The 24,000-nt window shown below is 45.3% G+C and overlaps 2 protein-coding genes across 8 annotated transcripts in view; one reads left to right on the top strand and one right to left on the bottom strand.

Annotated features, from left to right (window-relative positions):
• MAP2K5 (mitogen-activated protein kinase kinase 5) overlaps positions 1 to 24,000 on the top strand; it is a 264,501-nt gene that overhangs the window by 234,871 nt on the left and 5,630 nt on the right. For 3 of the 7 annotated variants that reach the window (XM_069597650.1, XM_069597649.1, XM_069597651.1), the window contains one exon: positions 14,505 to 14,635. The exons of the other annotated variants lie outside the window; for them this stretch is intronic. In XM_069597650.1, coding sequence (XP_069453751.1) covers positions 14,505 to 14,635 — 131 coding nt within the window. The remainder of the gene's footprint in view (positions 1 to 14,504; positions 14,636 to 24,000) is intronic. 7 annotated transcript variants of the gene reach the window in all.
• On the bottom strand, positions 600 to 10,914 carry LOC138443991 (ubiquitin carboxyl-terminal hydrolase 10-like). The gene is given in 4 exon segments (XM_069597356.1): positions 600 to 1,056; positions 1,058 to 1,812; positions 4,558 to 4,730; positions 10,902 to 10,914. Coding segments are annotated over 4 exon segments (1,398 nt in total).

The following is a 24,000-nucleotide window of genomic DNA, read 5'->3' on the forward strand; positions in this document are numbered from 1 at the left end:
AACCCAGCTTTTTCACTCTCCTCTTTCACTTTCATCAAGAGGCTTTTTTTTTTTTTTGAGGCTTTACAGTTTTATTGTGAACTGGCCCTACTTTTTGAGCCTTAGAATATCAAATGAAACATTAACTTCAGGCCAAATTGTTGCAGCTTTTCTTTTCTAGTCAAGAATTGGCCTTGGTGTGCTAAAACTGAATAAAATCCATTTACTCAATCCAAAATAGGCATTAAAAAGAAAAAAACACAGTACTTTCTTATAGCCTAAGAATTAACTCCAAAGTGAGTGGAATCCTCAGGGATTACGACCCTGAGGTCGTAATAACTGGAACACAGACAGGACTACCCATCAGTCACACAAGGGAGCACAGCTATTCAGTCAGAAGGCAAGGCGTGGAAATGTAATCTGTCAAATGACTGATAACGGACATGGATTTTCCACTTAATGTAAAAGTAAGATATCCCTCCCCGCCCAGTTCTGCTCATAGGTCATTTTACTTTTAGTGACACATAAGGCACAGGTGTTGTTCAGAAATTCGTCGGAACACACAGGTAACCTGCTGTCGCTCTGGATAACAGTGCAGACTGTCTGCTCCCATCTCGGCCTCAGACCTGTATCTTTGGAACTATACCTGCAATCTTTATAGCTACAGGAGCCTCTGAAACTGGAACCAGCCCTTCCTTGACTTCCGCCTGCTTTTCAGAGACCAGGGGAGATATGGCGGGAGGGACATACTTAGTTTCTACAGAAACCACAGGCGAGGAAGAGGAAGAGGGCTTAGAATCATGAAAAAGACTGGCCCACGACTTGGCGGGCTGACTAGCGGGCACAGTGCCCGCTGCAGAGGCCAGGGCATCCGCAGGAGGTGGGGCGCTCTCGGCCTCGGTGGGGTCCGAGTCTGCGCTCTCCACAGTGTGCAACTCCACCCCGTTGGCAGCTGTGCCCTCACCCAAGGATTCAAGTATTTGTCCATTAGTGACTCCAAGGTTCTCAGTAGTATCAGTCCCCACGGAGGGCTGAGCCACAGTTGTCCTCAACAGGGTGTCCCTGCCGAGGCCGGAGGCAGGAGGCCTCTGAGCCCGCCAGGGGGAAGCCCTCAGGCTGCCCTGCAGTCCTGGCCCCGCCATCCAGGGCTCCGAGCAAAGCCCCAGCAGGCCTGGCGTCGCTGACAAAGTCCGTGGCATCCTGAGGGCTGCCCCGGGTCCGGGGGGTCCCTGCCGTGGGTACATACCCCGTCAAGTCCACGTCCTCGGCGCCTACGCTGTTGGGGACTGCTGGGCCGGCATGGCCATTGACCAGGGCTTCCACGGAAGGTGCACCCTCACCACCATCTTTCAAGTAACTGTTATATCCAGGGGGACGTTTTTTCTTCTTTTTACGCTCCCTTTGTTCAAGGCCATCCGAAACACCATCGTTCTCTAAAGCTTCCGCCTCGGCCTGAGAGCCGCCATCCAGGGCAAGGGCAGGGCCCGGGTACTGGCAATCGGCGGAGCTGTAGTTCACTTCTTTATCAACGTCATCAGAGAACTTTTTGGAAGTTGTGCAGCTAAGGATAGATTCAGGGGCCTTAGGATTCAGTGTGCTTGAAATACTGTAGTTGGGAGTTCTCGGCAAAGTGTCACTCGGTTCAATTACTTCATTGACACCAAATTCAATTCTCTGATGGTCGTGTCTGTCGGGGAGGTCACCAGCAGCCTGTGCGCCACACGGAACTGTCCCGCTGTACGGAGGAAGCGCAACTGAAGCGCGAGGAGTCACAAAGAACAGATTGAATTCAGCAGGGCTAAAATCTCCAAAAATATATTTAATGATGAAATTCTCTCAAGAGGCATTGCTTCACTCCTCTGGAGTTATAAACTGTCTGCGGGCTTTGGAGGGACATGGCGACCCGTTTCAATGAGCGTGGGCGCTCCTCCAGCTCCTCACGCTGCTTCCCCTGCCGCCGCCATCTTCTCGCCCGCCCATCAAGAGGCTTTTGAGTTCCTCTTCACTTTCTGCCATAAGGGTGGTGTTATCTGCATATCTGAGGTTATTGATGTTTCTCCCGGCAATCTTGATTCCAGCTTGTGCTTCTTCCAGCCCAGCATTTCTCATGATGTACTCTACATAGAAGTTAAATAAGCAGGGTGACAATATACAGCCTTGACGTACTCCTTTTCCTATTTGGAACCAGTCTGTTGTTCCATGTCCAGTTCTAACTGTTGCTTCCTGACCTGCATATAGGTTTCTCAAGAGGCAGGTCAGGTGGTGTGGTATTCCCATCTCTTTCAGAATTTTCCACAGTTTATTGTGATCCACACAGTAAAAGGCTTTGGCATAGCCAATAAAGCAGAAATAGATATTTTTCTGGAACTCTCTTGCTTTTTCCATGATCCAGCAGATGTTGGCAATTTGATCTCTGGTTCCTCTGCCTTTCCTAAAACCAGCTTGAATATCTGGAAGTTCACAGTTCACATGTTGCTGAAGCCTGGCTTAGAGAATTTTGAGCATTACTTGACTAGCGTGTGAGATGAGTACAACTATGCAGTAGTTTGAGCATCTTTGGTATTGCCTTTCTTTGGGATTGGAATGAAAACTGACCTTTTCCAGTCCTGTGGCCACTGCTGAGTTTTCCAAATTTACTGGCATATTGAGTGCAGCACTTTGACAGCATCATCTTTCAAGATTTGAAATAGCTCCACTGGAATTCCATCACCTCCACTAGCTTTGTTCGTAGTGGTGCTTTCTAAGGCCCACTTGAGTTCGCATTTCAGGATGTCTGGCTCTAGGTGAGTGATCACACCATCGTGATTATCTGGGTCATGAAGATCTTTTTTGTACAGTTCCTCTGTGTATTCTTGCCATCTCTTCTTAATATCTTCTGCTTCTGTTAGGTCCATGCCATTTCTGTCCTTTATCGAGCCCATCTTTGCATGAAATGGTCCCTTGATATCTCTAATTTTCTTGAAGAGATCTCTAGTCTTTCCCATTCTGTTGTTCTCCTCAATTTCTTTGCATTGATCACTGAGGAAGGCTTTTTTATCTCCTCTGTTTCTTTGCATTGATCGCTGAGGAAGGCTTTTTTATCTCTCCTTGCTGTTCTTTGGAACTCTGCGTTCAGATGCTTATATCTTTCCTTTCCTCCTTTGCTTTTGGCTTCTCTTCTTTTCACAGCTATTTGTAAGGCCTCCCCAGACAGCCATTTGGCTTTTTTGCATTTCTTTTCCATGGGGATGGTCTTGATCCATGTCTCCTGTACAATGTCACGAACCTCCGTCCTTAGTTCATCAGGCACTCTATCTATCAGATCTAGTCCCTTAAATCTATTTCTCACTTCCACTGTATAGTCATAAGGGATTTGATTTAGTTCATACCTGAATGGTCTAGTGGTTTTCCTTTCTTCAGTTTAAGTCTGAATTTGGCAATAAGGAGTTCATGATCTGAGCCACAGTCAGCTCCCGGTCTTGTTTTTGCTGACTGTATAGAGCTTCTCTATCTTTGGCTGCAAAGAATATAATCAATCTGATTTCAGTGTTGACCATCTGGTGATGTCCATGTGTAGAGTCTTCTCTTGTGTTGTTGGAAGAAGTTGTTGGTGTTTGCTATGACCAGTGCATTTTCTTGGCAAAACTCTATTAGTCTTTGCCCTGCTTCTTTTTGTACTCCAAGGCCAAATTTGCCTGTTACTCCATGTATTTCTCTACTTCCTACTTTTGCATTCCAGTCCCCTATAATGAAAAGGACATCTTTTTTGGGTGTTAGTTCTAAAAGGTCTTGTAGGTCTTCATAGAACCATTCAACTTCAGCTTCTTCAGCATTACTGGTTGGGGCATAGGCTTGGATCACTGTGATATTGAATGGTTTGCCTTGGAAACAAACAGAGATCATTCTGTCATTTTTGAGATTGCATCTAAGTACTGCATTTCAGACTCTTTTGTTGACCATGATGGCTATCCATTTCTTCTAAGGGATTCCTGCCCACAGTAGTAGATGTAATGGTCATCTGAGTTAAATTCATCCATTCCAGTTCATTTTAGTTCACTGATTCCTAGAATGTCGACATTCACTCTTGCCATCTCCTGTTTGACTACTTCCAATTTGCCTTGATTCATGGACCTAACATTCTAGGTTCCTATGCAATATTGCTCTTTACAGCATAGGACCTTGCTTCTGTCACCAGTCACATCCACAACTGGGTATTGTTTTTGCTTTGGTTTCTTCCCTTCATTCTTTCTGGAGTTATTTCTCCACTGATCTCCTATAGCATATTGGGCACCTACCAAACTGGGGAATTCCTCTTTCAGTATCCTGTCTTTTTGCCTTTTCTTGCTGTTCATGGGGTTCTCAAGGCAAGAATACTGAAGTGGTTTGCCATTCCCTTCTCCAGTGGGCCACATTCTGTCAGACCTCTCCACCATGACCCATCTGTCTTGGGTGGCCCCAAACGGCATGGCTTAGTTTCACTGAGTTAGACAAGGCTGTGGTGTGTGATCAGATTGGCTAGTTTTCTGTGATTATTGTTTCAGTGTGTCTGTCCTCTGATGCCTCTTGCAACACCTACCATCTCACTTGGGTTTCTCTTACCTTGGATGTGGGGTATCTCTTCACAGCTGCTCCAGGAAAGAGCAGCCTCTGCTCCTTATCTTGAACGAGGTCACCCCTCCTGACCTTGAACGTGGAGTAGCTCCTCTCAGCCCTCCTGTGCCCATGCAGCCGCCACTCCTTGGATGCGGGGTTGCTCTTCTTGGCCACCGCCCCTAACCTCAGATGTGGGGTAGCTTTTCTCGATCTGGTCCTATCACTTAATGGAAAATAGATGGTGAAACAGTGTCAGACTTTATTTTCTGGGGCTCCAAAATCACTGCAGATGGTGATTGCAGCCATGAAATTAAAAGATGCTTACTCCTTGGAAGGAAAGTTATGACCAACCTAGATAGCATATTCAAAAGCAGAAATATTACTTTGCCAACAAAGGTCCATCTAGTCAAGGCTGTGGTTTTTCCAGTGATCATGTATGGTTGCGAGAGTTGGACTGTGAAGAAAGTTGAGCACCGAAATATTGATGCTTTTGAACTGTGGTGTTGGAGAAGACTCTTGAGAGTCCCTTGGACTACAAGGAGATCCAACCAGTCATTCTAAAGGAGATCAGTCCTGGGTGTTCATTGGAAGGACTGATGCTGAGGCTGAAACTCCAATACTCTGGCCACCTCATGTGAAGAGTTGACTCATTGAAAAAGACCCTGATGCTGGGAGGGATTGGGGGCAGGAGGAGAAGGGGATGACAGAGGATGAGATGGCTGGATGGCATCACCGACTCGATGCACATGAGTTTGAGTGAACTCTGGGAGTTGATGATGGACAGGGAGGTCTGGCATGCTGCGATTCATGGGGTCGCAAAGAGTTGGACACAACTGAGCGACTGAACTGAACTGAGCTGAGCTAAGGATAGACAGATCTCTGTGAGTTGTTCTTCCCCAGTCATTATAAAGACTTAACTTTTTGTGTCAGTCCTCTAGTTTCAGTCTTATGAATATCTTGTTGGAGGGATTATTATGAAACAGTTAAGTAACAAGAATGTGCTCTCCATGAGGTGCTGTGATGGGCTCCGAAGAAATGTAGGAAACATCCAGATCTTCAAGGAGCAGACTGGTCACACCTGGAGGAGACACATAGAAAACGCAGGGTGGGCTGTGTGCCTGGTGCGAGGGCTCAGGACAGGGAGGCTGAGGGTGGTCAGAGGACACATGTCAGCTCCGACCAGATCTGTAGGATTTGTCTGAAAATAGAAATTTTAAAATGGTGGTTCTGGACATCCCTGGCGGTCCAGCGCTTAAGACGTTACCTTCCAATGCAGAGGATGCAGGATCCCTAGTCAGGGAGCTAAGATCATATGTGCCTCGCAGTCAAAAAATAATCCCAAACAGGAACAATATTATAACAAATTCAATAAAGACTTTAAAAATGGGTCACATAAAAAACAATTTTTTTTTTTAAAGGAAGGGGTGGCTCAGCAGAGAGCCAGCTCCGGAAGGGCTTTGCACACCAGCGAGGAGTTGCAGCTGCAGGAAGCCATCATTGGTTCTTAGGCAAGGCAGTGTTGTTGTTGTTCAGTTGCCAAGTCATGTCCAGCTCTTTATGACCCCGAGGACTGCAGCACACCAGGCCTCCCTGTCCCTCACTATCTCCCAGAGTTTTTGCCCAAGTTCAATGTCCATTGAATCAGTGATGCCATCCAACCATCTCATCCTCTGTTGTCCCTTTCTCCTCCTACCCTTAGTCTTTCCCAGCATTGGGGTCTTTTCCAGTGAGTCGGCTCTTCACATCAGGTGGTTAAAGTATTGGAGCTTCAGCATCAGTCCTTCCAATGAGTATTCAGGGTTGGTTTCCTTTAGGATTGACTGGTTTGATCTCCTTGCTATCCAAGGCAAGGCAGTGACCCCACCACAACAGGCAAACAGGCTACAGAGGACTGATCTCTGCTTGCACCATGTGGACCAGACTCTCTTGCTGAAACTGATTTATAAATAGGGATGTTCTAATCCCCTGGCTCTTTCTGAAATTCCATGGAGTTCTCCAGCCAGAATAACAGGAAACCCAGTTCAGGGCCTGTGGCTTCTCGGCAGCATGTCATTTGTCTCTCTTTCTGCATCTTCTTTTCAGTGTCCTTTCTGTCACTATCTGGAAAATCATTAGTATGCTAATCTAGCTAGCCATCATTTTAACAGTGACCTTTGCTAACCTGCCTTTGCAATTTCAGGAACTACGTTTGACTTCTCTAAAAGTAACCTTAAATTGTAGTCTTGTAAGAATTCCAGAGCTGTATCCTTCACTCCTTCTTCTAATGAGGTTATGACCAAATGCTCATTATAATTGCTTTAGACTCCTTTTAATTTTCAAGCTTATTAATCATAAGAAGAGTTATTTAAAATTGCATAAATTAATCTTAGATTAAAAGCCCATCAAAGCCTCGAAACAATTAAGAATAAGTAGGATTTCCCTGGGGCAGCAAGTTTTATTTTAATATTGTAGTCAGGTGGATATCAGAACCTTGAAGTATGGTAGTGATTAATGTATGCAAAATTTAAATGAGATTTTTTAAATGGCAAATCTCAATCACATATTGACCTAACTGTAGGCTTTAACTGCATTGTCTGTCATATGTTTAAACTGTTTACTAATCAACATTTTAATTACAGTGTGTGTTGGCAGACCCTAGGACAAATAAAATCTAGCATTTTAAAATGTTGCTGCAAAGTCTGTTATCCAAAAATAGCAAGACTCTTTTATTGGGGAGAATGGAGGAATGAGAAAACAGAGCAAAGTACCTGAAGCAGCGTCGCGATTCCGCACAGAGTCCTAAGGCGTGGCGTTGCCCCCTCCTTCCTGGCCCCTACTCTCACCTTGTGATTCTGCTGGACTCAGACAGCTGCCTCTTCATTCATGAAGTGCCTGCTGGGTTTCCTTTGAAGTCATTTCATGTTTAATTGGGGAAATACTTCCCTTCATGTGTTCAAGCCCTGGTTGCCAAGCGTTGTTTACTTGAACAGTGTGAGTAGCCAAGGGTCCCTCGGCCCATCTTCTTTTGTGATGTAGAGACTAGATATTTCCAGAAATTCAATTCCACCTCAAAGTCAGCAGTCTTTTTGTCTTGCCTTCCTCCCTGACCACAGGTAGGGTAAGGCAAGCTTTCCCAGCTTTCCCCAGGAAGGTGGTCATGGGCTGCATCAGAATCTGGAAAGATTTTTCTCTATTTTACAAATACTGTTTCATTATTGAAAGTAGATGGGCAATAAGGTCACCCTATGTTATCCCTCAAAACTTCAGTTCCCACATTACAGAAAGGGATGTGTGTGTGTTAGTTGCTAAGTCATGTCTGACTCTTTGTGACCCCAAGGACTGTTGTAACCTGCCAGGCTCCTCTGTCCATGGAATTCTCTAGGCAAGAATACTGGAGTAGGTTGCCATTCCCTTTCTCCAGGGGATCTTCCCAAACAAGTGATGAAACCCAGGTCTCCTTCATTGCAGGCAGATTCTTTACTGTCTGAGCCACCAGGGAAGCCCTTATAGAAAGGGATAATAGTGACCAAATTACTGCTTTTTTGTGTGTGAAAATCCAGACAAGATAGAGTGCATAAATCACTTAGCGTAGAAGTTAGGAAATAAGTTCCCCCAAAATGTTTGCTCCTGCTCTCATCATTGACTTTCTAAAACTAGTGTTAAAATTGTTTAAAAATTCAAAGAGTACAGAAGGATGCAAAATACACCCTCAGCCCCACTCTCCAGAATTAAGCACTATTAATAGTAACTTGTTTCAAGAATTGTTAATTTTATTGTTCTGTACCTTACTGTTTTGCTTATATCTTTGAGATCTGAGATCTTTCCATATCACAGGAAAGTCTGTCTCATTCTGGTTTATGCTCCATGGTGTTCCATTATATAGATGTTTCATATTTATTTAACCAGGACCCTGCCATAAAACATTTTGGTGATTTCCAGACCTTTTCTGTTAAGCTAGTGACCATCTTTCTATATATATATACATACGCCTTTACGGAGAAGGCAGTGGCACCCCACTCCAGTACTCCTGCCTGGGAAATCCCATGGATGGAGGAGCCTGGTAGGCTGCAGTCCATGGGGCTGCGGAGAGTCGGACACGACTGAGCAACTTCACCTTCACTTTTTGCTTTCATGAATTGGAGAAGGAAATGGCAACCCACCCCAGTGTTCTCTCCTGGAGGATCCCAGGGATGGGGGAACCTGGTAGGCTGCCGTCTATGGGTCACACAGAGTCTGTCATGACTGAAGTGACTTAGCAACATAGCAACAACGCCTTTACAAAATGGATTTGAGAATTGCAGTTCCCCCTCACCTCTTTTGGAGCTTCCCAGGTGGCCCAGCAGTAAAGAATCCAGCTGTGCAGATGTGGGTCCTGTCCCTGGGTCAGGAAGATCCCCCGGAGAAGGAAATGGCTGCCCACTCCAATATTCTTGCCTCGAGAATTCCATGGACAAAGGAGCCTGGCAGGCTACAGTCCATGGGATCACCAAGAGTTGGACACGACTGAGCATTCACCTCTTTTGCTACTAAAGTATTAGACGTTAATCTTCACCTATCTGATCAGTGATAAATGGTATCGAATTGTTTTCATTTGCATTCTTCTTATTAAGCATGAAGTTTTTTTTCATGTTTATTGGCCGTCAGTATTTTTTTTCACATACTGTGTGCATTTTTCTTTTGGATAGGTTGTCTCTTCCTTTATCTTTCTGAGCCTTGATTTCCCCATCTAGAGAGCGAGAGAGGGAGGCGCACAGTCACCAAGAGCCCTTCTGCATCTGGAGACTGAGGTTCTGGCCTGAGTGTCCTGCGGGCAGCTTCTGCACGGCTGCCAGAGGCGCCCTCTGCTTGTGACCTTGTCTAGCCCACACTGGGGTTATGGGGCGTATAGCTGCGGGTGGACTGCAGAAGGCTTGTTTCCTTCTTTTGTTCAGTTGTGAATCTTCCTCTCTTAAGAAAGCAGTCTTGGAAATTGCAAGGCAGAGCTGGGATTGAACTTCCGTTCAAGCTGCCTGTAGACATCAGGAATATTTATTTTCTCTATTTGCTTTAAGCCTGGGAAGACTGTGCGGTTTTCTCAACACTGTCCTGATGGAGCCCTGACCAGCAAGCGTGCGATGCCCCTAGCCCTAACGTGCCATTAATGATAGGTTAATGTACAGTATAATGTTTTGGGGACTACGGGTTCATTACACTTCTGAGTGTGAGGTCTTTCCACAGAGCGCCCAAGGTCCCATTGCATTATATCATGCAATAAAAACACCCTTTTCATATCACACACTAATAAACTGTATTTGAAATGCTGTCCGAGGGCACTGCTGTCTTGTCTATAGGCTGTGCCACGAGTGCAACAGTTGGGCTTCCTTTTTTTCTGTTTTGTGTTTTAGCTACACGCAATTCTGAATTCAGGGAAGTCAGCTCATTCCCGTTTTAAATGAGGGAGCAGGTTGGGTCTTTAGGCCTGAGGCTCAGGAGAGGGGCAGCTCAGTGAGTGGTGGGAGCCCTTCCTGCGTGGAGAGCCAGACCCCTCATTTTCCTCTGCCTGTCCACCCACACCGTGTGCAGCTGTCAGGAGAGCCGGGCTCGGCCTTCCAGACTTAGCACTGAGCACGTGTTAGGTATTGCAAAAATGTCCTTAGGAAAAAACAAGTCCAGGCCACTGATGGTCACGACTGTAGAGCTGTTTCCAGCGTAGCCTCTGTGCTGGGCATTTCCTAAACACAGCCTTCCTGATGTCCAGGGCAGACCATGGCCTTCCTGTGCAGTTGGTGATGTTCTCCTTGTTGTACAGAGCAGAGTTTCCAGAGCAAGAGGGGAAAGCTGCATGATGGCGAGTGAATTTCACAGGCCCCTGGAAACCACAGGGAAATTACCTGCCCACATAGACAGAGCCCCTCACACCCAGAACTCTTTATCACCTGAGAGATCAGAGATGCAGCTGGACTGGGGGCAGGTGTCCTCTTTTCAAATGCATATAGTCCCAGTGCCCTCATTAGTTATTCATCCCATCCCGTGGGTTGGTGTAATCAGATAGTTTTCTCCTCAACAGTAAGCTGGTAGCAGAGGTAGTTTTGAACCTTGGGACACTTTAGAAAAGGAGACTCTACTACATCAGAAAGGAAAAGGACATTAGAATTCAGGGATGAGGCAATGCCTGGGGTCAGAGAACCTTAAAAGACCTGTTCTATACTTCGATGCAGGGCAGACTGTGGCACATGTGCTTTGTATGGAATGCAGGGGGCCGGGGGGCGGGGGCGGGGGGCGGGGGGTAGGGGGTTGTTGCTGCAAGCTGTCGAGTGTGGGGAAAGAATATGAAGTCCAAAAACCTGGGTTCCAGCCAGTGTTGAGACTTCAGCCTGAAGCACAGAGCTTACCGCCTAGGAACATCGGTATCTCTGCTGTAAAGTAGGCCCACATCTCTTCTGACAGGTGACTGGAGATGGTAGGAAATACTGTAAATGAAAACACTGACTAGTATCTGACATGGGATAGGTGCTCACAACCATTGGCTGTTTTATTGCTGTTATACATTATAATGTAACAAAACATAACAAAAAGCACAGGCTTTGGAGCTGGTGTCCAGTTCAGATCCCAGCCCCACCTTAGCCAGATCACTTAACTTCTCCGAACCTAGTTTTCAAATCCACAAGTAGATAATGACACGAATGCCATCCTGAGGCCTCATGGCATTTCTGTGACATTTGAATTAGATGATGAGGTTGAAAGCACTTTGTGGAATGAAAACCTCTACTCAGATGCTGCTAATTATATTTATACTTATTTTTCTCTCCAGATCAACATGTTCCAACTGAATAAGTATCCTTAGAGCAAAGCCACTAAGGGCAGCTATTCAAGATTCACTGATCTTTCGTGTCTCCACCAGGGAGCTTGTTACAGCCAAATTGTAGGCCAGAGCGGTTCTCCTACCCCATGTCTTCATAACATAGGAGCAGGGGACCCAGAACAGTCTGTGCTCCCCTGAGTTGGTGCAAGGAACCAGTCCCTGGTTGAAAGATCAAAGGACCATGTTGAGGGGTGATGCTGGCCTGGAGAGACAAGAAGATGACCCAAAGGGAGAAAAAATCAAGTTGCTAAGGCTGTCCTGTAGAAGGCTGGACCTTTGGCTCTAGGCATAATCCCCTTAATTGTTAGAAGAAGAGTATTTAACTTTCAAGGATAATTAGTTTTTCTTTTAAGGGTGATAGGGTTGGACTCAACCTTTTGTTTCGATGTGAGTGCTTTAGAACACTTACAGAAACCTCTCAGGGGTTAAATCTGTCTTTAGGGCTACCAGGACTTGAAAAATGTTACCTTGTATCAAGAAAACCAGAAGTGACAAGTTCATTTAAAAAGCCTGGTTTGTCATTGTTTATCTAATTTTCAGAGTTGACACAGAAAATTAGACCAGCTGACACTCACTCTCTGACTGTCTCCCTGGCTCATTTCCCTGGTCCTTTCCTCCCTGACCTCTGGAAGTACAGAATGCTCCAAACCCCCAAAATATAAAACTTCCCACTGAGTTTCCAAGTCTCCCTGCAGTCATTCCAAGATTCTGTCATACGATGTCATCCCTAATGTTATTATAAAAACAAGATGAGGTTATAAATCTGCTCTGTGAGGTATTTTTTTCCCCCTTCCACTTTGACCATAAATCTTAGAAGTAATCAAACTTGCTCCAAAGGAAGCCAAGATAAACTTGGGCCCTAAGTGGCCCCATATGTCTTTACTGAGTTCAGAGGTTCTGAAGGCTTGTCTGCCTGGTGACGTCGCACAGTGCTACTGAAAGGCAGCCGGAGTGCGAGCTTTTCCCTGTTTAATCCTGACCTTCCAAAATGCAAAGGACAGCAAGTCTCCTATTCACCACTTTAAATGAGCACCTCCAAATAAAGGAAATTATTCAGATAACTGAAACTTATTCCTTATAAAAGCAAAGGTTTTTAAAAAGATTGCAGGCAAGAGGTTTTAAATGTATTGTACACTTCCCTATCCTCTTAAATAGATTATGTGCCTCAGGGTTTGCTTTTTAGCAAATGTTCTTAGACCGTCTTCATAGTCATTTGCTGTATTCTGCCGTCCTAGCGTCTCCTGATATTAACATATGGAGGGCCATTGTCTTTGCCCTGGTTGATCTCAAGTTGGTTCCTTGGTTTCATTTTTTGTGTGTGTGTAGTGTTGCTAATAGATGTCACTTAGTACTCCTGCCCTTGTTCCCTTTCTAATAGCTCTCCGCTCTTCCTCTTCTATTTGTCTATTTTGTGCTTTAGATTGAGAAACCAGATACTAAGTGTGTTCGCATTAGTAGCCTAAACTGCAAGAAAATGGACTAAATAAAGGCTTGAAGGGCTAACTGAAAGTAAAGTGTTCAAGTTTTAATGTAACTTTCAGATTCTTAGTCTTAAGTAAGAGAGTCAAATTTACAGTGCCCTATAGGTCTGTAAAGTGCCTCTAGATTTGAAAACAGGCCATTTCACTAAATAGGAAATACACTGCTCTGTAAGATTTAATGTAGATGCTGAAGTTTGAAACTTTGCTCTTGAATCAGTAATTAGCATAAAATTGTTTTGAATTATTACTTGTTGAGGGGTTTTTTTGTTGTTTTTTTGAAAGTGAAATGAAAGGAAAAGTCGTTCAGTTGTGTCCGACTCTTTTGCAACCCCATGGACTATACAGCCCATGGAATTCTCCAGGCCAGCATACTGGAGTGGGTAGCCTTTCCCTTCTCCAGGGGATCTTCCCAACCCAGGGATTGAACCCAGGTCTCCCACGTTGCAGGTGGATTCTTTACCAGCTGAGCCACAAGGGAAGCCCTGGGGACCTAATAAGCCATGAATGTGCCAAAAGGGAGTCCTTAGACTTTAAAAATCAGATTTAGAGTCAGACACACAGAAGCTACTCAATACATCCATGTTGGATTTGATTGAAATCTCCCTGTACACTGGAGCATAACTAGCAGAAGAAGCAAGCTTGCAACTAAATAACTGTCCTTCTCAACAGTGGAAACAGACTTTGGTTTCATAAAGCTCTGCAGCAACGAGCTTCTCCAGCTTATTTGTAATCAGATGAAGTGCGCTCCCTTCGTCGTCCATTCTGCGCATGACCAGCGACACCGCCTCAGAAAACACAGGCTACCCTGCTCACCACCTCAGAAAACGCATTTCAGCCTTCCGTACATTTAATTTTCTTCAACATTACCTTGCAAACCACAGTAAATCAATAACAGAATAGTTAAGTACCACAGGTTCTTTGTGTTTTGTTTTAGAAAATATTGCTCAAGGCTAAAAGCGAGTTCTATTGATGATTTTTATTTGCTGCCAGGACACAAAATGATCAGAATTTTCAAATGGCTTGTTTCCTTTTTGTGGGATTTTCTTTAGGAAAAAAAAAAAAACAAAGGAGGGGGCAGTTTCAGAAAATGGTTGCTGATAGCAGACACTCTGGAGTAACTAGTAATTTTCAATCCTGTATTTTATAGGCTAGGCCTGGTAACTTTGCCCTTTGTTATGCTTTTATTTCAGATTTTCCAAAAAGGGTGCCCCAACCAGTCCCCTGCCTCCCCTACACTCACCTCAACAGCAACCCTGTCTACTGAATTGAATGAATGAAGCTCAGATAACTGGGGTATCATAGCTGGAAACCTTAAAAAAAAAAAAAAAAGATGGCCCTTCAGTTATAGTTACCTACCCCAAAATTCAACATCTGGTGTCGTTAGCAGTTTTTCCTTAAGGTTTTTTGTTGATTTAATAACATCAAAAAATCTCCACTTTAGGTTCAGTCTTTGTGTGAAAGTTTGTTTTTCCTCCCTGAGAAACTAGAAAAGCTGTTACTGAGATGGATTTTGGTAGCACCTTTACTTAATTGGAAGTTTCTTGAAATCAGATGAAGCAATAGGTAAGAATCATTTTAAAAGTTTGAAGTGTGATATCAGGGCTCAAAACCTACCAGGGTGACTATTTGTCAATACTTGTTGACACCTCCAGGTCACCAGCATCGCCACCCTGCCCTCTGCCCCCAGCACCACCCACACACGCCTCCTCTCCCCTGTCTCCTCTCCCTCCTGGGAGCCACGATGCTACATTTTCAGCGATGCTGGTCTCATGTCATTCATAAGGTATGCCCTTACTATTTTAAATGTTCTCCTACATTTATGGGCATGTGCCCTTTTTTCATCCCTGAAGATGTTTGCCTCTGTTCTCTCTTTACCGGTTTTGTCAGAGGTTAGTCTGTTTTACTAACCTTTTTAAAGAACCAGTACGTTATTGATTTGATCATCTCTTTAATGTCTAATTCTTTTGCATTCTTTATTACTGCTGTTTTATGTTTTCTTTGGATTTACTTTTTGTTCCGTTTATAATTTATTGACTTAACTCATAAATTTCCAATCTTTTTTTCCTTAATATATCCACTTAAAGCTCTCCATTACTTTACCCGCATTCCACATAGAGTATTTTCATTGTCATTCATTTGTAAGTAATTCTCAGTTTCAGTTGGGATTTCTTTTTTGACCCATGAACTATTTAGAAGAACTTCTGTTTGCACACACTCAGTGCTGCTTTGTCATCTTGTGATCGTTGTCTTCCTTTTGTGCACCATGGTCAGAGAGCATGGTTGACATAATCTCAACCAAAATAACAAAGACCTTGTGTTATTTGTTGAAATACCCGTGGTTACTACACTGTGGTTTTTTTTTTCAGTGTACTCTCTTTGCTTAAAAGGAATGTGATTCTCTTAATTGTTGAAAGAAGTGTCCTTTTTACATCCTTTAGGTCAAATTTGTTAATTGCATTACGTACATATTTTGTGTCCTTGCTAATTTCCTACCTGCTTTATCTATCAGTTACTGACAGAGCTGTGCTGCAGTCTCCCGCTGTTAGTGTGGTTTTGCTTCTCGAGATTTTGTTAGTCCTTTCTTTAAGGTGGTGATGTTAGGTGCCTATGTCAACATGCTGTATCTTCATTCTAAAAGGTTTCTTTTATCTTTATGTGGTGACTCTCTTTAGTATATTTTAAGTTTTATTTTTGTCTGATATTAATATACCTATGCAATCTTCTTTCGGTTAGTGTTTGTCTGCTATATGTTTTCCTGCCCCTTTGTTTTCATTATTTCTGTGTTCTTTTGTTTTAAATGAATCTCTGCATTTTCCTATTGATGTCTTTAATTTTATCTGACTCTCTTTTAATTCATTAGTTTAATCATTTATATTTATTGCTTATTGATACACCTAAATTTTTTTCTACTCTCCTGTTTTGTACTTTTCTCTCTATAGTGCTTTCTGACTTCTTTTTTCTCCTTTCTTTAGTCTATTAGATTGATTTTTTTTTTCTTCCTTCTTAGTCTTCCCATCGGTTTAGATACTGTATTCTATTTCTAGCCTTGTAATGGTTATCCCCAAGTTTCTAACTTAATTTAGCAAAGCCTAAAGGTTAATCACTAAATATACCCCCTTCCCAACAATATTCAGCTTTAGGTTCAATCTCTTAACCTTTATATTAGGTAGAATTGGCTTTAACTTCACATGATTAAACTAAACAACAGCTTAAATATGAAGCAGGATAGTCCCCACACATGTAAAGACAGGCAGGACATATCCCAGATTAGCTGGCCATTCCTTTCTACTCAAGGGGCATTTGAGCGGTAGCCAACAGGAGTGAGGAAGAGTGGTCAAAACACTCCTTTGTTTAAGGACAGATCTGCGGATCAGCACTCGCTTACGGGCTCACATGGCATAGACCAAAAACTAGCTGCAAGGGAGGCCGGGCATGCAGCTGCTTTGCTGGATGACACTGCTCCTTTGTGTGTGTGTGTGCTTTCCCACTGTGGTGTTTTGTTTTGTTTTGTTTATTTAAACTTATTTTTTAATTAAAGGATAATTGCTTTATAGAATTTTGTTGGTTTCTTCCAAACATCAACTCTGTTCCTTATTAAACTTAGGATTCGTATCACTAAGGAAGAAGGAGGGGTGGATATTGACAGGCAGCTAGCAGCCTCAACCACAGCTTCACGCCACCGAATATAAGGACCCTAAGAATCTCTGATCAGTCCCTTCTTCTTTCATGTCCAGGATTTCATTGGCATCTTGTTTTTAGGTCTTTGCAGTTAGTCATTACTCTTGTTCTCATTCTGTATAATCAGCACCTGTTGATATTTATCCATGTGTTTACCAGTATCTGTTCCTATTCCTGTTGCATCTACTTCCTCCTCCTGAAGTTTCTTTTCCTTTTGGAAGTACATTAAGAGTTCTGTCATTTGTTCTAAGATTGTCTTCACTTTGCCCTCTTTTTTGGAGGTGGAGGGGAGCTGCACTTCACAGCTTGTAGGATCTTAGTTCCTGAACCAGGGATTAAACCCAGTCCTCAGCAGTGAAAGCTCAAAATTCTAACTATTGGACTTCTAGGGAAGTTCTGCCCTAACTCTTGATTGTTAGTTCAACTGGATTTAAGAGTTTAGATGGACTGTTTCCCCAGAGCCTTGAAGATAACTCTGTTTTCATCTGGCTTCTCCATGCTGCTGCTGCTGCTAAGTCACTTCAGTCGTGTCCGACTCTGTGCAACCCCATAGATGGCAGCACACCAGGCTCCTCTGTCCCTGGGATTCTCCAGGCAAGAATACTGGAGAGCATTGCCATTTCCTTCTCCAATGCATGCATGCATGCCAAGTCGCTTCAGTCGTGTCCAACTCTGTGTGACCCCATGGACAGCAGCCCACCAGGCTCCTCTGTCCACGGAATTCTCCAGGCAACTCTCCAAAAATTCTCCACTGGAGTGGGCTGCCATTTCCTTCTCCAGGCTTCTCCACTAGCTGGTGAGAATCTGCTGGCTGCCCAGTTGCCATGGTCTTTCTCTCTGGGAGCTTTTAACGTCTCTGTTCCTGGTATCCTTCTGTTTCCCTACAATTTGTCTGGGTATAGATTTCTTTATTGTTATTCTACTTGGAGATCATTTTGATTTTTGAATCTGAAAATTCATATCTTTCATCAGTTCTCAAAATTTTCAGATGTTGTCTCTGAATATTTTCCATCTGCCACTGTCTCGTCTCTTCTTATTCCTTCCTCTGGGGGTCTCTCTTTCGCATTAAAAAATTATTTTTTGTTTATCTCTCAGTACTGAGTAGTGCTTTGGATAACTTTCTCAGACCATTCTTCCAGCTTGCTAAGTCTCTCCTCAGCTATATTCAGCCTGCTGTCTGGCTCATCTATGGAGAGTTTCTTTTGTTTTTCCCACTCACTACACGTACTATTTCTATAAGTTATATTTGCTTCTTTTTCAAATCTCTCTTCTCTTTTTCATAATATCTTGTTCTCAGTGTTTCAACTTCTTTTTTGTCTTTAGTCTTTTCAACTGTACATTGTTTTGTATTTTCTTTCCGATTATTTTTCTATCACCTTGGTTCTGAGAGCTGTAATCTTCCTGTGTGTTGTGTCTGCTGACTCTTGTCCATGGGTAATTGTTTCCTCACGTGTTTTAGAATTTTTATTGTAAGCTCATTCTGAATGGGGCTTATTCCTGTGGAGATGATTGCATTCCAGAAGTATTGCCTCAGAATGTTTTTTCATTTGCTCCTGAGAGATACTCCAGAGTATTGCTAGATCAATATCAATGTTACGTTAGATTAATCAGCCTTGTGTTCTCAGACCAGAACAGTGATACATAGGACCACAAAATGCACGAGGCTCAGAGCCACCTTACACAGCGTCCCCTTTGCTGATGGGCAGACTTTCTGCAGTCCCAGCTTTGCTCAGGGTCCCAGGCCAGCTCCCTAGCTGGACCTTTCCTTCTGTTTCCACTTAGTATTTCACACTTTCCAGGTACTGCATTCCTGGAACTGATAGCCTCCCTTAGGGCCACAAGACCTCGACTCACACCCTTACTGAAGAGGTTTTCCATTTCCTCTTCATTTTTGGCACTTGAAGATTTCCTTTCTTACTAAATCATCTGTTATAGTTTTGGTAAAATGTTCCTTGATTGGGAGTTTGTAGAGAGCGGACTGTTAGGCTTAGTCTCTCCCCATCTCTTCATTCTCTCACTGTCAGAATCGGTCCATTCTGTTTTGTTCAACAAGCTTACTGAGCTCCCCACTCTGTGCCAGAAATTGTGATGGAACTTCCCCTCTGCCCACTCACATCCCCACGTATGCATATATACACAGAGAGAGCCAAGGTCTCAGAGTTTAAACATCAGATCTCAAAAGGTAAGAACAAAAGAGGACAGGAGGGAACCATCCTTTTAAGCATTGTGTCTGTAAACTGCCATCACCACACAGCCCATCACACCAAAAGACAAACCCTGAATATCCGGATGCCTGTAATGGCCCCCCTATTCATTGCTTGGACCTGCTGCAGAATCAGCCTCTCAGATAGGAGGCCTCAGCATTATTGGAGCAAGAACCCCACTCTCTCTCTGGCATCCTCCAGTCCTGACTTCTCTGGGTATCTGCTCAGAGACTGACTGGGATAACCAGCATGCTCCCTGCTCTTCCCGCTCACCCATCTTGTCTGAGTTCTCTACAGGGCAGCCACCACAGCCCCTCTAAATGGGCAAGGGGCACCCTTCTGCCACCCACATGGGTCCACTTCCTCCAACATAAACTCCCGGGTGCTGGCACACACACATACACACACACGCACACACACATATGCGTGCGCACACACACGCACACACACACAGACACACACACAGACACCCGCACACACACACCCCGCTCCTTTCCCTTCACAGTGGCCCACCGCAGTTTCCCTGTGCCCTCTCCTGTACCACACTGCTCTGGTCCTGGGGCTGCCCTGTCAACATAGGCCCTAGAATGACTGGCGGAGCCTCTGGAAATACCTCGCCCTCTCGAAGGGCCATTTCCTGGCCAATCACCCTGTGTAGGAACACATAGATCTGCTCAGGTGAAAGCAGATCTCACCTTGACCCCCTGAGGTGCCTCATGTACAGTCTAGGGTGGCTAGAGGGAAGCAATTTGCTGCTAATAATTGAATATTTGGGAAGAAACATCTATTTCCGTGGTATTTGTGAAGAATAAACTCAGGAAGGGTGATTGAAATGGCATGTCACAGCTGAGGACCATTTCTTCATTTCAAAGAAAAGTAAAGACTAGAAGGGAACCCGCACCCCCAGCTTTAGGAATCAGAGGCTGAGAAAGCAGTCTCAGGACCAACGCCTTGCCTCTGAGAGCTTTGCAGCGGGGCATTGGCCAGGTAAGCCCGGCTAGGCAGACGGTGAGATTCCACACAAGCTGACAGGCAAGGCTCACATCTTCATCTCACTGCCGCTCCCGCAGTGTATTCTACATGGAAGCGTAGTGGCCTCCCATCACGCTACCCAGTGTGTGTCTGGAAAGCCTGTCTGCAGTCAGGCAGTTTCCTACCCCAGCCCAGAGGCAGAGGGAGCAGAGATATTCAGTAGGGTGACAAGGCCAGCCAGCAGCCTCCCCGTGTTCAAACCCAGCTGAGAAATAAGACTCAGGAAATGGCAGAAAGGAAGCATCAGCTCTCCTTCTATGCAGTCTAAGTCAAAGGCTGTGCTGATGTGCCGGGCCTTGCTGGGAATTTCCCACAGAGCCCCATCAGAGGTGAACAGCAGTCCGGAGCCTGCCTGGGAGGTCGCCAGAAGAGGGCAGGCCAGCACCCAGCCCTCCTGTGGGCAGGAGACCCCTGGGCTGGGCCTGCTGCGTACTTCCCGCCAGCCTGACTCCTCCTTCTGCCCGGGGAAGGGCGGAGAGGTACCATGACCACCCAAGTCCCTCCCTGTGGGAAGATGAGGCCAAGGGAATGGAGGTGCCCTGGAGTGTTTTCTCTTCTATAAGTGAGGCCATCATGGCCCTTCCCAAGCCTCCATGAGTCCAGGGCTGGCGAGAGGAGGCCCACTGACTCTCAGGCCAGGGCCCCTTGCCTCACCCGACATGGGGGCGGATGCAAGAGTTGCTGCAGTGGTGCCTCAGCTTCTTCCTGCTGAGTCACTCCTGGAGAACCTCCCCCCCACCCCCTACTGCAGCCTCAGTCCGACACCTTCCTTCCAGACACCCCTGTTGATTAGCCCAGGCACACCCACCCCGAAGGAAGCAGACCCTCAGGAGGAGCATGACTTATTATCTCATGTACACTAATTAATATTAGGGACTTCCCTGGGGGTCCAGTGGTCAAGACTTCACCTTCCAGTGCAGGGGTGCGAGCTCAGTCCCTGGTCAAGGAGCTAAGATCCTAACATGCCTCATGGCCAAAACACCAAAACATGAAATAGAAGCAATACTGTAACAAATTCAATAATGACTTTAAAAATGGTCCACGTTAAAAAAAAAATCTTAAAAAAAAATTAATATTATATAGGTTTGTCCACTGCCCTGCCCTTGTCAGCAGTTTAGCAGACATTGGACAGTCTCTGCATTTTTCCAAAAATTGTTTAACTTCTCTAATCTGAAGTTGTCTCCAGGGTAAGTAGGGATTAGATTGCTAGTTTTGAATCTTCAGCATTGGAATGCTTTTTATTGTGTAAAATTAATGCAGGATCTCATTATTAATATAGGGGAAAAGTAGCCTTTTTTTTAGTATGAATGTATTGAAGTGAAGTTGCTCAGTGTCCGACTGTTTGCCCACCAGGCTCCTCCATCCATAGAATTTTCTAGGCAAGAGTACTGGAGTGGGTTGCCATTTCCTTCTCCAGGGGTCTTTCCGACCCAGGGATCGAACCCAGGTCTCCCGCATTGTGTGCAGACGCTTTACTGTTTTTATAGACGCATGAGACCTCTGTTGAAGGACACAAAGATCTGAGAGCTGGGGTCATAGGTGATGGTTGCAGTCTAGTATCTGCATCGGCATCCCACTTATCTCTGACACTGTCTCAGGAGCCTCATATCAAGGAAATCCAGACTCCCCCAACTGTCCTCTCAGCTTAGGCATCGTTTAAACCCATGTAGAAGCTTAAAAAAGGAATAGCAGAAAAGTTTTAGAGTTTAGTTGCTGACAGTAGCTAGCTGCTGTTCGTATGAATTGCTTAAAATAAGTCTACAGATCAGAGAAGAGGGACTCAAAGCCTGTAGGAGCTGACGCCACTGGAAGGCTTGACCCACACCCCGGTTGGGCATCGTGCGCCCGGTCACCAGGCTGACACTGTAGGCTCAGTGCACTGGCTCCAGTAAGTGGACGTCACAGCCCTGAGTTCTTTCAGGTGCCCAGTGCACCAGCCCAGCCTTCCTAGGCTAAGCGCATATATTAGCAGTCAGTAATATGCACCGATCTAACAAGATCTAACCAGACCACCTATCCGAAGAGCTATAGAAGATCATTTACCACCACAGTGTTGGGTAACACACTGCCAGTATGCCAGGTAGCAGTTTAAGACTTGAAGATAGTTGAGTGTATATGTTTTTTTTATTAGCTTTTTTAAAAAACAAATATAGCTTAAAATATCTTAATGATTTGAATCAAACTGTGGAAACCCCAATGCAGCTCACCCACTGTGGCCCTGCTGGTCTCTGAGGTCCCATCCCCTCCCACCACTTCTCCATAATCAAAGGGACTAAAGTACCCCTGCCACAAGGGCTGGATCCTAAAGGGACACACAGAGAGCCTTCAAGGAAGGCCGGCAAGCCCAGAGCAGAACGGTGAAGTGATGAGCAGTGCGTTGACCGTAGGGCCCCTCTGGCCTCTCAGATCACCTCCTAGAGGGCCTGCCTAATCGCTGGACTGGGTCCTGTGGCTCATGTTGGACTCTTTTTATTTTGGACTTAACTGGAGTGTACTTGAGCTGGGCTGGCTTGCTTTTTGGTAGGAGGAGAGGGAGTGGTTTAGTTGCTTGAACTGACTCATGGATCCTTGGTGTTCTGCCCCGTGCAGCATCCTTGGTGGGCCAGGAGGTGGCTGGTGGCCTGGGGCTCCTCCAGAGAGAGAAAAGCCCTCTCTGGAGCCCTCTCTGGTCCAGGGAGTCCAGAGCAGCCTCAGCTTGTGGAGCCTTCTCCCGGGCCTGCCCGCCCAACCTGCTGCACTTCCCAACCTAGCACCAGGCTCCTGGAAAGCAGTGAAACGTGCCCGTCAATCCAGCTAACTTCCCCTGGTGGTTCCTCAGTGATCAGCACCGCGTGTTCTCGAGGCTTCCAGTCTCGTGCTAGGAATAAGGTGGGCTCAAATGTTGATAACACACAGCAGGACAGGTGTGTGCACTTGTTCCGAAAGAGATGGGACCCCTCAAGAGAAGACAGGAGTCAAGGCCTCACAAGATCTTAGGCATGGGGTGCAGTCTGCTGCCAGGCACCCTGTTTATTATGGCCGCCCTTATCTCTGGGGGGCACTTTCCTCATAGCTCAGTTGGTGAAGAATCCACCTGCAATGCAGGAGACCCCGGTTTGATTCCTGGGTCGGGAAGATCCGCTGGAGAAGGGATAGGCTACCCACTCCTGTATTCTTGGGCTTCCCTTGTGGCTCAGCTGGTAAGGAATCCGCCTGCAATGAGGGAACCTGGAGAATTCCATGGACTGTATAGTCTGTGAGGTCACAAAGAGTCAGACACGACTGAGTGACTTTCACTTTCACTTTTCACTTTTTCTCTAGGGTGTGGTCTCTGTGGCTCTGGAAAATTCCTGCCAGATCCCAGGTCTTCATTTTCCTGCTGCCCTAGAATCTAGACCCAAAGAGAAGGCGCAGAGAACCGGGTGGGCTGGGGTTACCACGCAGACCCCCGGCGCCTGTGCTGACGGCTGGCTGTCCTGCAGAGTAGGTGCCGCCCTCCAGCCCTGGTGCTGGCAGGGAAGGACGGTGTGATGGCTGAGGACACAGGCTCCAGGGACAGCACCACGTGCAAGTGCCCTGGTCCTGGACAGAGTCCTTACTTAGTCTCTCTGTGCCTTAGCTTCCCCGTCTGTAGAACAGGCATAGGGTAATACTCAATAAATAGACTTGCAGAGTAATAAATAAATTACTTGATGAGAAGTGCCTGATACACCTTGGATCAGGGAGGACACTGTTTGCCTTTTTTGCTGCTCTCTTTTTAGTTTGTCAGTTAAAAACTACCAGTTAAGTCCACGGAATTCTCCAGGCCAGAATACTGGAGTGGGTAGCCTTTCCCTTCTCCAGGGGATCTTCCCAACCCAGGGATCCAACCCAGGTCTCCCACATTGCAGGCGGATTCTTTACCAGCTGAGCCACAAGGGAAGCCCAAGAATGCGGGAGTGGGTAGCCTTCTCCAGTGGATTTTCCCAACCCAGAAAGCGAACTGGGGTCTCCTGCATTGCAGGCAGATTCTTTACCAACTGAGCTATCAGGGAAGCCCCAGTTAAAAATAATATACCATAAACATGAACAGGCACAGAATTTATTATCCCATTCCTACAAATAAAGCCTGGGTTGTTATAGATGGTGGAGGGAACACAGTACCTCCTTTGGTAACTTATTCAAGGGGTTAATAAAATGTGTAATAATAAAAAATAATATTGTACCATATATTATTTTAAAAAGTAGGGATTTTAAACTCGCTGTGCCCAACCTC

This window comes from Ovis canadensis, chromosome 7, assembly GCF_042477335.2.
Source record: "Ovis canadensis isolate MfBH-ARS-UI-01 breed Bighorn chromosome 7, ARS-UI_OviCan_v2, whole genome shotgun sequence".
Lineage (NCBI taxonomy): Eukaryota > Metazoa > Chordata > Mammalia > Artiodactyla > Bovidae > Ovis > Ovis canadensis.